Genomic DNA, 14,908 nt, shown 5'->3' on the forward strand with positions numbered 1-14,908 from the left:
TCTGAGTTCATCCAGGTTATTGGCAGAGCTCGTTTCTCTCTGGCTGTGTGACTGAGGGTCCTGGCCTTTTGCTTGCTGTCAACTGGGAGCCTCCCTCAGGTCCTAGAAGCCACTTGCATCTCCTAGAGGCCACCCACAGCTCCCTACCATGTGGACTTCCTCAATGTGGCTGCTTACTTCATCAAGCCAGCAAGGCTCCCTCCCTCTGATCTTCTAAGACAGAGTCTTAGATAACATAAGGCAAGCTAGGGAGTGACAGCTCAACACCTTTACTGTGTGCTATTGGTTAGATGCAAAGTCACAGGTCTGGTCCACACCGGAGGGGAGGGGATCATACAAGGCATGGACACCAGGAGATGGGAAGTCACTGGGGTCACCTTACCAGCTGCCCTGACAGCCTTGGAGCACTGGGGCACTGACAGCCTCTGCTATGGGTTGTGAGACTTCAGTGCTGTGAAGAACAAACCCCCTGAGTGTGGGACCCGTGCTTGACTCTCCCTGTCCCACCTCTAGCTCCCACACAATGGGGGCTTCTATGGGTGCAGGCATTGGGGGGCTCCCTGGGACCTGGGGTGGGCGCTTCAGGTCTCCTTTCACCTTCCAACCGCCGGCCCCTTCCCAAGCTCACTGTGTGACCTCAGGCAAGTTGCTTGAAGCTTCAGAGTCTTGATGTTCTCAGCTGCAAAACAAGGTTAACAGTAGCACCAGCCTCTTGGGTGATCGTGGGGGCACAGCACTTACGAAGGGTTTGAGTTTTGACCACACCAGGAAGTCCCCAAATGTTTGCTATGATTATCATTATTATTGTCTACCTCTGGTTTCCAGGGAGGCCTCTTTAGTTCTCAGGGAACGCTCCCTCATTCTGCAGGAATCTTTGAGCATCTGGGCATCACATGAAGCCTTAAGTGTTTTGGCAACAGTGTCTGGTACACGAGGGATGAGCCCTGCCCTATCCTGGGGGCAGAGGTTCTGTTCTGGGAGAGTTTCATCTCTGTCCAGTCAAGGCTTCACTGCACTATTAGGGCAATGAATTTTAATGGCATGAATTATTTTTCACTCTTGCACTCTGCTGAACAGTGTGGGATTTCTGGGAACAGCCAGGCCTGGTGATTCCTGCAGGTCAGCTGAGCCAGGCCTGGCGCCTTATACCAGCAGAAAGGCCTGTCTCTCCTTCCAAGGCCTGAGGGGCCTCACTCCACCGCAAGAGCCCGGAAAAGTGGCGCGTATCTGGCAGTGCCTCTGACTTGGGGAGTGGTGGCTGGGCCTGAAGCCCTGGGCACAGTGGGGAGGGTGGGTAAGGGACAGGCAGGGAAACACAGCAGGGCTCAGTGCAGATCCGGGGAGCCTAGAGGTGTCCTGCTCATATCCCCCATCTTGTTATTGGGGGAACGGGGTGAGTGAGGAGGCTATGAGTTACCACCCTTAGGGAGACACCCCAAGAATGGCCTCGTTCCATCTCTCCCTCCTTCTGAAGAACACAGGGCTTGGGCCAGGCAACCTGGTTTGAACTAGAATCCCCAGCCTCAGTTTCCTCATCTGTGCTATGGAAATTACTAATGAGTTAACAGAGCAGGATCTGACCCTGGGAAGAGCTCGGTCACCCTGGGCTACGGGGCACGGGGGCGGAAGTGACAGAAGAGGTGGCTGTGGCTAAGAGGGAACCCGAGGCCGGGTCCACTTGTGCACCGGGGGCTCGCTTTATTTCACCACCAGCACCTGTGTGCTTCTCCTGCCCGGGGAAGGACGGATGAACTTGAGCAGCGCCCCCAGCAGGGCCAGGACCGTACCCACGAGCAGCACCAGCTTCAGCCCCTTGAGCACGGAGTCCGCCCTGCCCCGCAGGGCCTTCCTTGCCTCCCGCCACTGGGCATCGTTCTCTCTCCACTGAGTCTCCAGCGTCTCCGGACTGGCGGAGGGGTTGAACTGGGCCACGAGCTCCTGCTGCACGAAGCACTTGTAGATGGCCGGCTGGAAGACCTGCAGCTGCCTGCCGCCGGTGGAGGGGTCCAGAAAGGTGGTGAAGTCCCGGCCGGAGAGCTGGCTCTCCCACGTCAGGGGGGTGTCGTTGGCACGCCAGTTGACGGGCCTGCGAGGAGGACAAGGTCAGGTGCAGGGCCAGGGAGAAACGAGGGACCGACGTCTCCCTGAGGAACAGAAAATAAAGCACCGCCCAGCCTCCCTCCTCGCCACCCCCCACGGAGCACTGTGCAGCCGTCAAGAGTGGGGTGGCGGAGGCACAGCTGGGGGCTCCTGGGGCTCCACCCGTTACTGGCCCCACCCCTTCCTGGCTCCCCCCTTCCTGGCTCCACCCCTTACTGGCCCCACCCATTACTGGCTGGGTGACCTGGGCAAATGCCTCCAGCTCTTTGAACTTCCACTTCTTCATGTAAAAATGAGTCTAGACCAGGCTTGGTGGCTCACACCTGTAATCCCAACACTTTCAGAGGCAAAGGCAAGGAGGATGGCTTGAGCCCAGGAGTTCAGGACCAGCTTGGACAACAAAGCAAGAAACCATGTCTGCAAAAATTTAAAAAATTAGCTGGACATGGTGACATGTGCCTGTGGTCCTAGCTGCTTAGGAGGCTGAGGTGGGAGGATTACTTGAGCCCAGGAGGTTGAGGCTGCAGTGAGCCAGTCACAGCACTGCACTCCAGCCTGGGTGACAGAGCAAGACCCTGTCCCAAAAAAGAAAACAACAAACCAAAAAAATGGAGAGTAATGATTGTACCTCATACGGTTATTTGGAGGAGTTAGCAAGGGCACTCCTTAAATGATTTGTCCACCTGCCTTTGCCTGTCTGGTCTCATCTCCTTCACTCTCCACTTTACTCACTCTGCCCAGCCACGCTGCTCTCCTAGACGTTCCTCTGACATGCTGGGCGCAGCCTCGGCCCTGGCTGTTCCCTCTGTCCCCAGGGCTTCCTCGCCTCCTTTCAGTCTGGGCTGAAATGGCAGCTTCTCAGAGGAGCCTTCCCTGACCCCAGCACCTTACACTTTTAACCTCCCCTATTCCCAGCATCCCTCCCTGCTCCATCACCATCCAAAATACTATAGGTCGGGCACAGTGGCTCAGGTTTGTAATCCCAGCACTTTTGGGAGGCTGAGGTGGGAGGCTCACTTGATCCCAGGTGTTTGGGCTTAGCCTGGGCAACAAAGTGAGACCTCATCTCTACAAAACTTAAAAACTTAGCCGAGTGTGGTAGTGCATGTCTGTAGTCCCAGCTACTGTGGAGGCTGAGATGGGAGAATCACCTGAGCCCAGGGAATTGAGGCTACAGTGAGCTGTGATTGTGCCACTGCACTCCAGCCAGGGTGACAAAGCAGGACCCTGTCTCTAATAATAATAACGATAATAATAATAAAACTATATATTTATGTGCCACAGGGCAGGAATCTCTGTTGGTTGTGTTCTTCACTGTTTCCCAGGTCCCTAGAATGGAGCTTGGCATATAAATATGCAGTGAACACGTGTTTAGTGGAGAAATGAATCAGGCACCGACACACCCAGCATGGTGGAAGAACAGAGAGGATACTCCACAGACAATATCATAAAAACTTGCATTCCCAGCTAGGTACATTGTGGAACTTCTTATTGGATGCTGTGGCAGGCACTCTACAGTCTTTAGTCCCCTTAACACATCACAATGACCCCGTGTGGCCGGGGACTGGCAAGACCTCTGCACTGAGTTAGACAGTGGCCCCCCAAAATGCACGTCCTTCCCAGAACGTCAGAATGTAACCTTATTTGGAAATTGGATAATTGCAGATATAATCAGCTGAGATGAGAGCATATTGGAATAAGGTGGGCCCTCAATCCCATTTGACCGGTGTCCTTTTAAGAAAAGGAAAAGAGAGACAGGGATACAGACACGTAGGAAGAATGCCAAGTGATGATGGAGGCAGGCATTGGAGAGAAGCAGCCATAAGCCAGAGAAGACCGGGATCTCTGACTGCATCCAGAAGCTAGAAAAAGGGAAGATTCTGCCCAGCTCACTCGGAGGGACTGAGAGGGAGCGTGGTTCTACTGACACCTTGATTTCAGACTTACAGCCTCCAGAAGGGTGAGACAATGGATTTCTGGGGTTTTTTTGTTTTTTTGTTTTTTGAGTCAGAGCTGTCTCATGATGTTGCCCAGGCTGGAGTGCAGTGGTGTGATCTCGGCTCACTGCAACCTCCGCCTCCCAGGTTCACGTGATTCTCCTGCCTCAGCCTCCCGGGTAGCTGGGATTACAGACACGTGCCGCCATACCTGGCTAATTTTTGTATTTCTAGTAGAGACGGGGTTTCACCATGTTGGCCAGGCTGGTCTTGAACTCCTGACCTCAGGTGATCCACCCACCTCGGCCTCCCAAAGTGCTGGGATTACAGGCATGAGCCACCGTGCCCAGCCTGCATTTCTTATTAAGGGGCAGGTGGACTGGGGGAGAGGAGGGGAAGGGGGTATTTTCCAGAGGCTCCTGGCAGGAAGTAAGAAGATTGTGAGTTCTGGGAGGCAGGCCTTGATGGGAAACCCCAGGGGCACCAGCCTCTCCTCCAGGGTCTCACTGACCTTTCCAGATGAAACAGGGGCCTGTTGGAACCCCTAAGCTTCCTGGGCTTCCCCCGTCACAGCCCCATCTGTCTGCCTGGGCTTCTCCCATCCCGGCTCGCACCACCCTGGGCTGTGTCCCCCTTGGACTGTTTAAGAGCAGGGCCTGACACTGTCCTGATGACCACTACATGGCTGACCTGCAAAGAACGCCCACTCATCCCTCTGCACATATTACCATGAAGGATCCCCCGACCGGAAGAACCTGGCTAGGGGCCAGAGGCGGGGATTCCATCACCTGTACATAGATCCTAAGGGACAGTCGAGCCACACAAATTCTGTCTTCTCATCGAGGCTGAAGTTGTCAAAAATGACGTAATCCACCCTTAACTGTGTGTTATTGGTGCACCGGACGTGGCAGGATTCCACCTGCAGCTCAGGCCGCAAGCGGCTAGACCACACCAGCACCTCTCCCAGATAGAGCCAGCAGGGCATGGCTTCCTCCAGATGCTCCTCAATGTAGCAGTACCCCAGGCGTTTACGCTCGCCCGGCTCCTCACAGCGGTTGCAGTCTTGCCAGGGCTCCCACCGGGTAAAAATGAGCTGTTTGCTGCCCAAATGCAGGGTCTCGTTCTGCAGGGGCTTCTGACCCAGGTCCTTGTGTGTTATATGCAGGGTGGTGACGTCCTGGAAGTCAATTTCATACTGCACCACTTGACGGCCATTCTTGTTCCAGCAGTGGTAGAAGCCCGTCTGGGAGGGCAATGGATCTTTAATGAGAAGGCTGCCCTCGGGCATTATTTCCATATTGGAAATATTGGTGAGGCTGGTGAGCCTGCCCTTCTTGCCTTGTGTGAATAAGTAGTACCAGTGTGCCCCCGAGGAGTTGCAATACAGGAGAATATCATTGCCGGAGAGTAGGGCCTGTTGGCACTGCTTACCACTGGGGCAGCTGATGGAAAAGTAGAACCCCAGTGCCGGGGCAGCAAAGTGGAGCAGCAGCCACAGCATGGGTGGCACGGTGGACTGGGGCTGTGGCAGTGGGCCAGTGCCACCCTGAACATTGTGAGGTCACCCATGAACTCTGGCCTCAGCCCTGGGCAGTGGGATGAACTGCAGCTACCACATGTGTGTGTGAGGTCACCATCCCCTTTGTTTTGTGGCAAGCTGACAACACTATTTTTCTTTTCTTTTTTCTTTTTTTTTTAGACAAGGACTCGTTCTTTTACCCAGGCTGGAAGGCAGTGCTGCAATCATAGCTCACTACAGCCTCAAACTCCTGGAATCAAGCAATCCTCTCACCTCAGCCTTCTGAGTAGCTGGGACTTCAGGTGCATACTAACCATGTCAGGCTAGTTTAAAATTTTTTCTGTAGAGACGGGGTCCTGTTATGTTGCCCAGGCTGGTCTCGAACTCCTGGCCTCAAGCCATCCTTCCACCTTGGCCTCCCAAAGTACTGGGATTACAGGCGTGAGCCACTGTGCCCCGCCGACCATATTTAATTTCTATTACAAGCCCTCCATTTTGCTGGGAAAGGAGCAAACCTAATTTGTCTATTCAGAGTTTTCTCTACTACCTGTCCCCCTTCCTTTCCCAGGGGTGAGACTACATTCCCAGGGATGGAACAAGAGCATGAAAGTGTCACATGTGAACACTCAACACATATTTCCTGAACTCTTACTATGTTCTGGGCATACTTCTTAGCACTGGAGATAAAGCAGTAAACAAATCCTCTCTGGGGCTGGGCTCGGTGGCTCATACCAGTAATCCCAGCACTTTTGTGAGGCTGAGGCGGGCGGATCACCTGAGGTCAGGAGTTCAAGACCAGCCTGGCCAACGTGGTGAAACCCCGTCTCTACTAAATAGCTGGGCGTGGTGGCAGCCACCTGTAATCCCAGCTACTCGGGAGGCTGAGACAGGAGAATTGCTTGAACCTGGGAGACGGAGGTTGCAGTGAGCCGAGATCGCACCACTGCACTCCAGCCTGGGTGACGAGAGTAAAATTCCGTCCCAAAAATAATAATAAAAATTAAAAAAATTATCTCTGGTTACTGTTCTGACCTCCTGCACCTCTCCCCCTACTCCCTACCCTCCAACCACACTGGCCTCCCGCTGTTCCCTGAATCTGTCAGACAGGCAGAGGGGCTCTTGCCACAGAACCATTGCACGTGCTGATTCCCGTCTCTTCCCTCAGCCATCTGCATGACTCAATACATCTTCAACAAATATTTTTCTCAGTTATTCCCTTTCCTTCCATCCCCTTTTCTAAACGCCTTCTCAGGCTGTGGCTCATGCCTGTAATGCCAGCACTTGCCAGCACTTTGGGTGGCCAAGATGGGAGGATCACTTGAGGTCAGGAATTCGAGACCAGCCTGGCCAACACGGTGAAGCCCCATCTCTACTAAAAATACAAAAAATTAGCCGGGCATGGTGGTGGGCACCTGTAATCCCAGCTACTCAGGTGGCTGAGGCAGGAGAATAGCTTGAACCCAGGAGGCAGAGGTTGCAGTGAGTGCAGATTGTGCCACTGCACTCCAGCCTGGGTGACAGAGACCCTGCCTCAAAATAAATAAATAAATAAATAAACTGATCTTCCAAACTTTTCCCAAAATAGAAAAAGATGGAACATTTCTATGAGACTTGCATCACCTTATACCAAAACCTTATAAGGACATTACAACAAAGAAAAACCTCAGGTCAATCTCTTTTGTAAACATAGACACAATATCCCAAAGAAAATATTAGCAAATTGATTCCAGTGATTTTCTTTACACAAGGATAAATATAAAGACCAAATTGGGTTATTTCAGGAAGGCAAATTGGGGTTATATTTGAACATCAATCAATGTAATTCACCACATTAACAGAATAAGGGAGAAAAACCATATTATTATCTCAGTAGATACAGAAAAAGCATCTGATAAAACTCAACATTCACTTATGGCTCAAAACTTTTGGCAAACTAGGAACAAAAGGAAATTTTCTAAGAAGATAAAGTGTTTCTATTAAAAACCTAGGGCAGGCCGGGCACGGTGGCTCACACCTGTAATCCCAGCACTTTGGAAGGCCGAGGCAGGTGGATCACCCGAAGTCAGGAGTTCGAGACCAGTTAGGGTAACGTGGCGAAACCCCATCTCTACTAAAAATACAAAAATTAGCCGGGTGTGATAGTGGGTGCCTGTAGTCCCAGCTACTTGGGAGGCTGAGGCAGGAGAATCATTTGAACCCAGGAGGCGAAGGTTGCAGTGAGCTGAGATTGCGCCACTGCGCTCCAGCCTGGGCAACAGAGTGAGACTCTGTCTCAAAAAAAAAACAAAAAACAAACAAACAAACAAAAACACCTAGGGCTAAATTATACTTCATAGTAAAATACTGAGAATAACGCAAGTATTTCTGCCTTCAACTTTTCCATTCAGCATTTTACTGGAGGTAAGATACAAGCGAAAAATTAGATACAAGGTCATATATTAAATATGATTTATATACCAGCAACAAAGAATTAAAAGATGAAACTTAAAAGACTACTGTAGGATAGTATGAAAAAATTAAATACCTAGGAATAAATATAATAAAAGATATGTGAGTCCTCTACATTAATAACTTCACATTATTGGGAGAAATTAAAGAAAGACTAAACAATGGAAGTATTTGCCACATTCACGGATTGGAAGACTAAATATTGAATATAAATTGATTTACCCCGAATTTATCTTTAGATTCAATAAAGTCCCAATTAAAAAAAAATAAGAGTTTTGGGGTGGAAACTACAAACTGACTCCAAAATGTGTATATAATGGGCCAAGAATAACCAAGACAATCTTGAAGAACAAAGTTGGGAAACACTACCACATATCGTGACTTATTGAAAGGTATAAAAAGACATTGTGGGCTGGGTGCAGTGGCTTGTGCCTGTAATCTCAGCACTTGGGAGGCCAAGGAGGGCAGATCACTTGAGGTCAGGGGTTTGAAACCAGCCTGGCCAACCCCTTCTCTACTAAAAATATAAGAATTAGCCGGGCGTGGTTGCAGGTGCCTGCAATCCCAGCTACTTGGGAGGCTGAGGCAGGAGAATCGCTTGAATTTGGGAGATGGAGGTTGCAGTAAGCTGAGATTGTGCCATTGCACTTCAGCCTGGGCAACAGAGGGAGACTCCATCTCAAAAATGAATAAATAAATAAATAAATAAGTAAATAAAAGGAAAAAAAAGAAAACCAAAGACACTGTGGCATTGGGACAAGGATGGATAGATAAATTGTATCCACCAGGGTCCGATCAGGAGACAGAAACATCAGTGTTTACATTGGCATGAGCCCATGGGCCTGAGTAGCTTGGTCTCTAGATTCTACATTTGGCCTCTCCCTGAATATCAGAAGCCTGTGCAGACAAGAACTAGGTCATTGCTGTGTCCCTAACATCACCTGCCCAGGGCACACTCAGAGGAAACACCAGGGAATTCTTCCTGAATGCGCATCTTAGCAAGCCAGTGAGGAGACCTTTTCCTGCGCAGAACCACCGTGAAGGCTTATGGGCTGGGAGAAGGAGCCTGGTTTTCTGTTGGAAGGTAACCCATAAGCCCAGGTGAGCACAGAAAACAAAGTCTGGGTGAGGGTCAAGGGCAGGGCTACGGCCCTGGTCCTGTCACCTGTAAATGGAGGCCAAGGGGCAGGTGAGCCACCTGTTGTTCGTCCACTTGCCGGGCTGGTAAATGTCAAAGATGAGGTATGGCTGGTGAATTTCCTTGACGGGATTGCAGGGTACATGGCAGGCTTCCACCTGCAGTTCGGGCTGCATGCGGCTGAATTGCATCTTCTCATCTCTCAGATACAGCCGGCAGGGCATGAGTTTTTCCACGGGCTCCTCAATGTAGCAGTACCCCAGGCGTTTGCACTCACCCAGTTCCCCATAGTGGTTACAGTCCTGCCAGGGGTCCCAGTGGGTAAAGATGAGTACCTTGCCATCCAGGATCAGAGTCTCATTCTGCAGGGACTTTTGGTCCAGGCTCTTGTGCATAACATGAAGGGTGATGACATCCTGGAAGTCGATCTCGTATTGTACCATAAGGGTATCATCATTGCCCTGGCAGCAATAGAGGCCGGTCTGGGAGGGCTGAGGGCTGGTCAGTTGAAGGCTACCCCCAGGCAGTTTCCTTATGTCAGCCATTGAATTAAGCAGAGAAGGACCTTCCCCAAGAATGGAAGAGAAGTACCAGAGTGCCATGGGATGGTCACGCTTCAGGACAGCATCACTGCTTGAGAGTAGGGCTCGCTGGCAGAGGTCCTTGTAGGCACAGCTGATTAACATCTAGGCCCACAGAGTGGAGCAAGAAAGTCTAAGCAGCCACAGGGTGTCCAGCATGGTGGACCAAGGCTGTAGAAGGAGGCTAGGAACTCCCTGGCCATTGTGAAGTCACTCACAAAACTCGAGGATCAGCCTAGGCAATGGAATGAACCTTGATCCACTGTGCTTCCAGGAGTACAATTCAGTTTGTGTCATCAAATGGCTTGTCATAGGTTGTAGGGTCGAAGGTCAAATATCCACATGAGCTAGGCAGGAAACAAAACGGGTGAGCTTAAATCAGAACAAACGAACTACAAAGACAAATTATTGGCCCTCCACATACCCAATATATAATGACGGAATGGGACAAAATGACTTTATGACTATCAGAAAGTGGAAGAAGAGGCAGGGCCCAGTGGCTCACACCTGTAATCCCAGCATACTTTGGGAGGCCGAGGCGGGTGGATCACCTGAGGCCAGGAGTTCAAGACCAGCCTGACCAACATGGTGAAACCCCGTCTAACCCCGTCTCTATTAAAAATACAAAAATTAGCCAGGTATGGTGGTGCATGCCTGTATTCCCAGCTGCTTGAGAGGCTGAGGCAGGTGAATCTCTTGAACCCGGGAGGCAGAGGTTGCAGTGAGCTGAGATCGCACCACTGCACTCCAGCCTGGACAACAGAGCGAGACTCTGTCTCAAAAAAAAAAGAGAAAGAAGAAAGAAAGAAAGAGAGAGAGAAAGAAAAGAAAAGAAAGAGAGAGAGAAAGGGAAGACACACAGAAATCACTGCTCTGTACCACTTCTGCAATCCAGTGGGAAAACATTACAAGGACCCCCTATCTTGTAGATGGGAAAGATTCCTTAACTAACACCGAAGCAGCTCCTTGGTGTGTGTTGGGAGGGTAGGGGGATTCCCAAATCATTGCTCTCTGTGGGTCATGTCTCACTCTCCAGGAAAATATCTCCTTTTCTCATACTCTCCTTGGCTACATCTGAAGATGTGCCCTCCTTGAGACATCAGCAGTTTACTCAGCCTGCTTTCTATCTCCCACAGTTTGGGACCTACGGTTCTTATAAGCCTCTACTCAACTAAATATGTAAACGAACAAACTAACAAACAAAAACACACACACAGCCGTAGTTCTGTTCGAGATGTTCTCAGGCTGGGCACGGTGGCTCACGCCTGTCATCTCAGCACTTTGGGAGGCCAGGGTGGGAGGATTGCTTGAAGCCAGGAGTTCGAGACCAGCTGGGCAACATGGTGAAACCCTGTCTCTTCTAAAAATACAAAAATTAGCCATGCATGGTGGTGGGCTCCTGTAATCCCAGCTACATAGCAGGCTGAGGCAGGAGAATTGCTTGAACCTGGAAGATGGAGGTTGCAGTGAGCCAAGATCACACCACTGCACTCCAGCCTGGGCAACAGCACAAGACTCTGTCTAAAAAAAAAAAAAAGATGTTCTTATCCTCTCTCTCTCTCTCTCATTTCAGGTAGCTTAAACTCTATCTAGCATCCTTGGCGAGCTATATCTCTTATCTCTCTTTCATGGAGACATTTGTCCACCTGAAAGCATTTTCTGGTAGTATCTTAATTCATTCAGAGAATTTTTAAACAATGGGTAATAATTATTTACCTAGGCATATACTTTTGATTTTATCCTTGTCAAAAGCTGAGTTCTAACTGGACTTTGTCTCTCAAAGGCCTTCTCAATTTTTAGCTAACTTTTGTCAACATCTACTGCTAACATCTTATATTCCAGCTGCTTCCTTGAAAGCTACAAGTCCATTAAATAAATTATCTGCCTTCCAGAGTATCTCAGGCAACAGGCTCCATCCTTCTGGTTTCAAATAAGTGTCTTTGTCCCAAATGTATCTAAGCCAATGCTGTCTTTTTATTTTTGATTAAGTCAGCACCCTACTCCTGATACTGTTTTGGTATCAATCTAGATAAGTTATTTGCTACTATAATAAACTTCCAGCCAGGTGTGGTGGCTCACGCCTGTAATCCCAGCACTTTGGGAGGCTGAGGAGGGCAGATCACCTGAGGTCAGGAGTTTGAGACCAACCTGGCCAACCCTGTCTCTACTAAAAATACAAAAAATGACAAAACCCTGTCTTTACTAAAAATACAAAAATTAACCAGGTGTGGTGGCATGCACCTGAAGTCCCAGCTACTTGGGAGGCTGAGGCAGGAAGATCACTTGAACCGGGGAGGCGGAGGTTGCAGTGAGCTGAGATCATGCCATTGCACTCCAGCCTGGGTGACAGAGCAAGACTCCATCCAAAAAAAAAAAAAAAAAATTCCCCCCAAATCTCAACAACATAAAACAAGAAAGGTTTACTTTTTACTCATTGTGCATTGGTATTGGAATCACTCAGGAATCCAGGGTGATGGCACAACTGCCATCTCAAACATTTTCAGTTTCTTCCAAGGAGAAAGAAAGAGCTCTCTGTAAGATTTCGGGTCTACATTAAATGCTTTGCCCTTAAGAAACACATGTCATGTCACTTGCTCACAAACCATTGGCCAGAAACAGCTACATGGCACCACCAATCCACCAAGCCAACAAAAGAAATGGAACTCTAGCCAGGCACGGTGGCTCATGCCTGTAATCCCAGCACTTTGGGAGGCCAAGGCAGGCGGATCACGAGGTCAGGAGATTGAGACCATCCTGGCTAACACCGTGAAACCCCGTCTCTACTAAAGATATAAAAAAATTAGCCAGGCGTGGAGGCGTGTGCCTGTAGTCCCAGCTGCTGGGGAGGCTGAGGCAGCAGAATGGCGTGAGCCCGGAAGGCGGAGCTTGCAGTGAGCCGAGATCGCGCCACTGCACTCCAGCCTGGGCGACAGAGTGAGACTCCATCTCAAAAAAAAAAAAAAAAAAAAAGGAACTCTACTATTTCCAAGAATCTTTTGGCAAATGGCAGTAATGATTTCCATGGCTAATGTCTATTACAAGGGATTTTTCCTCTGGTATTCTCCTTTATGTCACAGAGTTAAAACCATTTCCAAAATCCTCACATCAGCTCTCCCCTAAAGTTCTACTGGCCAGGATTGGGGCCCATGCCCAGGTCTAAACCAATCCCTGAAAATAAATGAAGCTTACATCATTGGCTTAAACCAATTAGAATTTGTTCCCTAGGATTGGGTAAGTTCAACTTTTTCTTAGCAGAAAAGCCACTGGAGACCCAAACAAAATCAGGGTTTTGTATGCAGGAGCGTTGTAGAAAAGAATGCTGATTTGGTGTAGCCAACCCTGTCTTCCACAGCATTGACTGATGGGAAAATATTAGTTGTACCAGAATTGTGCTAGGCACTGTGTGAGCCACATGACCCCAGGCAAGTTGCTGAGATTTTCCTTTTTTTTTTTTTTTTTTTTTGAGACACAGTCTCATTCTCTAGCCCCCAGGCTGGAGTGCGGTGGCGCAATCTTGGTTCACTACAGCCTTTGCCTCCCAGGTTCAAGCAATTCACTTGCCTCAGCCTTTGAAGTAGGTGGGATTACAGGCATGCACCACCACGCCCAGCTAATTTTTGTATTTTTAGTAGAGACGGGGTTTCACCACGTTGGCCAGGCTGGTCTTGAACTCCTGACCTCAAGTGATATCTGTCTGCCTCGGCCTCCCAAAGTGCTGGGAATACAGATGTGAGCCACAGCACCCAGCCAGAACTACTGGAGACTGGTTAATTTATAAGGAAAAGAGGATTAATTGACTCACAGTTCTGCATGGCTGGGGAGGCCTCAGGAAACTTCCAATCATGGTGCAAGGTGAAAGGGAAGCAGGCACCTTCACAAGGTGGCGGCAGAGAGACAGCAATGGGGGAACTGCCAGCTACTTTTAAAGCATCAGATCTCATGAGAACTCCCTCACTGCACGGGAGAAACCACCCCCATAATCCAATTACCTTCCACTGGGTCCCTCCCTTGACCCGTGGGGATTATAATTCGAGATAAGACTTGGGCGAGGACACAAAACCAAACCATATCACTCATCCACCTTGTACCAGACACCAAAGATCCAGGCTAAGTCCCTGACCTCTTGGAGCTTACATCCTAGTGGGGATGTATTAGTCAGGATAGGTTAAGTTATGCTACGTAACAAAGGATTCTAAAATCTTAATGGTTTAATAAAATTTTTTTTCATGCGACATGTCCAAAGTTGGCTGGGGAGAGCTCTACTCCACAAAGTCCCTTCAGATACTGTGGCAAACAGAGGTGGTACCATCTGCAACATCATTAGTTGCTATGGCAGGATAAGGGAGTATAGCAAATCATGAACTGGCAATTGAATGCTTTGGTCAGTGATATGGTTTGGCTGTGTCCCCACTCAAACCTCATCTCATATTGTAGCTCTCATAATCCCCACGTGTCATGGGAGGGACCCAATGGGAGGTAATTGAATCATGAGAGCAGGTTTTTCTCATGCTATTCTCATGATAGTGAATAAGTCTCACAAGATCTGATGGTTTTTTTCTTTCTTTCTTTTTTTTTTTTTTTTTTGGAGGCAGAGTCTCACTCTGCTGCCCAGGCTGAGGTGCAGTGGCACGATCTCAGCTGACAGCAACCTCTGCCTCCCCGGTTCAAGCAATTCTTGTGCCTCAGCCTCCTGAGTAGCTGGAATTACAGATGTGCACCACCATGCCCAGCTAATTTTTATATTTTTAGTAGAGAGGGGGTTTCACCATGTTGGCCAGGCTGGTCTTGAGCTCCTGACCTCAAATGATCCACCCACCTTGGCCTCCCAAAGTGCTAGGATTATAGGCATGAGCCACCGTGCCTAGTGAGATCTGATGGTTTTATAAAGGGCAGTTCCCCTACACACGGTTGCTTGCCTGCCGCCATGTAAGACACGACTTTGCTCCTCCTTTGCCTTCCACCATGATTATGAGGCCTCCCCAGCCACGTGCAGCTCTGAGTCCATTAAACATCTTTTTCTTTAGAAATTACCCAGTCTCAGATATTTCTTCATAGTAGTATGCAAGTAGACTAATACACAGATGGTAAACAAATAAATGACTAATAAAACATCAGGTCATGGTAAATGCTTTGAAGAAAAAAGAAGGCGCGAAGAGAGATTGGGGATGGAGACTATTAGGGGATG

General features: G+C 49.2%; 1 protein-coding gene across 2 annotated transcripts; it reads right to left on the bottom strand.

Annotated features, from left to right (window-relative positions):
* Positions 1–247: 247 nt before the first annotated feature.
* Positions 248–5,612, bottom strand: FAM187B (family with sequence similarity 187 member B). 2 transcript variants are annotated; one of them, XM_054538873.1, is made up of 3 exons: positions 4,826–5,606; positions 1,717–2,086; positions 248–679 (listed from the first exon to the last, which is right to left on the bottom strand). In XM_054538873.1, the coding sequence occupies exons 1-3, from the start codon at positions 5,536–5,538 to the stop codon at positions 659–661; spliced, it is 1,104 nt and encodes a 367-aa protein (XP_054394848.1). In that variant the 5' UTR covers positions 5,539–5,606; the 3' UTR covers positions 248–658. The 2 variants fall into 2 exon arrangements, with proteins under 2 accessions (XP_054394848.1, XP_002829101.2); XM_002829055.5 differs by lacking the exon at positions 248–679 and having other exon boundaries at positions 1,652–2,086; positions 4,826–5,612.
* Between the last annotated feature and the right edge of the window lie 9,296 nt (positions 5,613–14,908).

Source organism: Pongo abelii, chromosome 20 (genome assembly GCF_028885655.2).
Source record: "Pongo abelii isolate AG06213 chromosome 20, NHGRI_mPonAbe1-v2.0_pri, whole genome shotgun sequence".
Lineage (NCBI taxonomy): Eukaryota > Metazoa > Chordata > Mammalia > Primates > Hominidae > Pongo > Pongo abelii.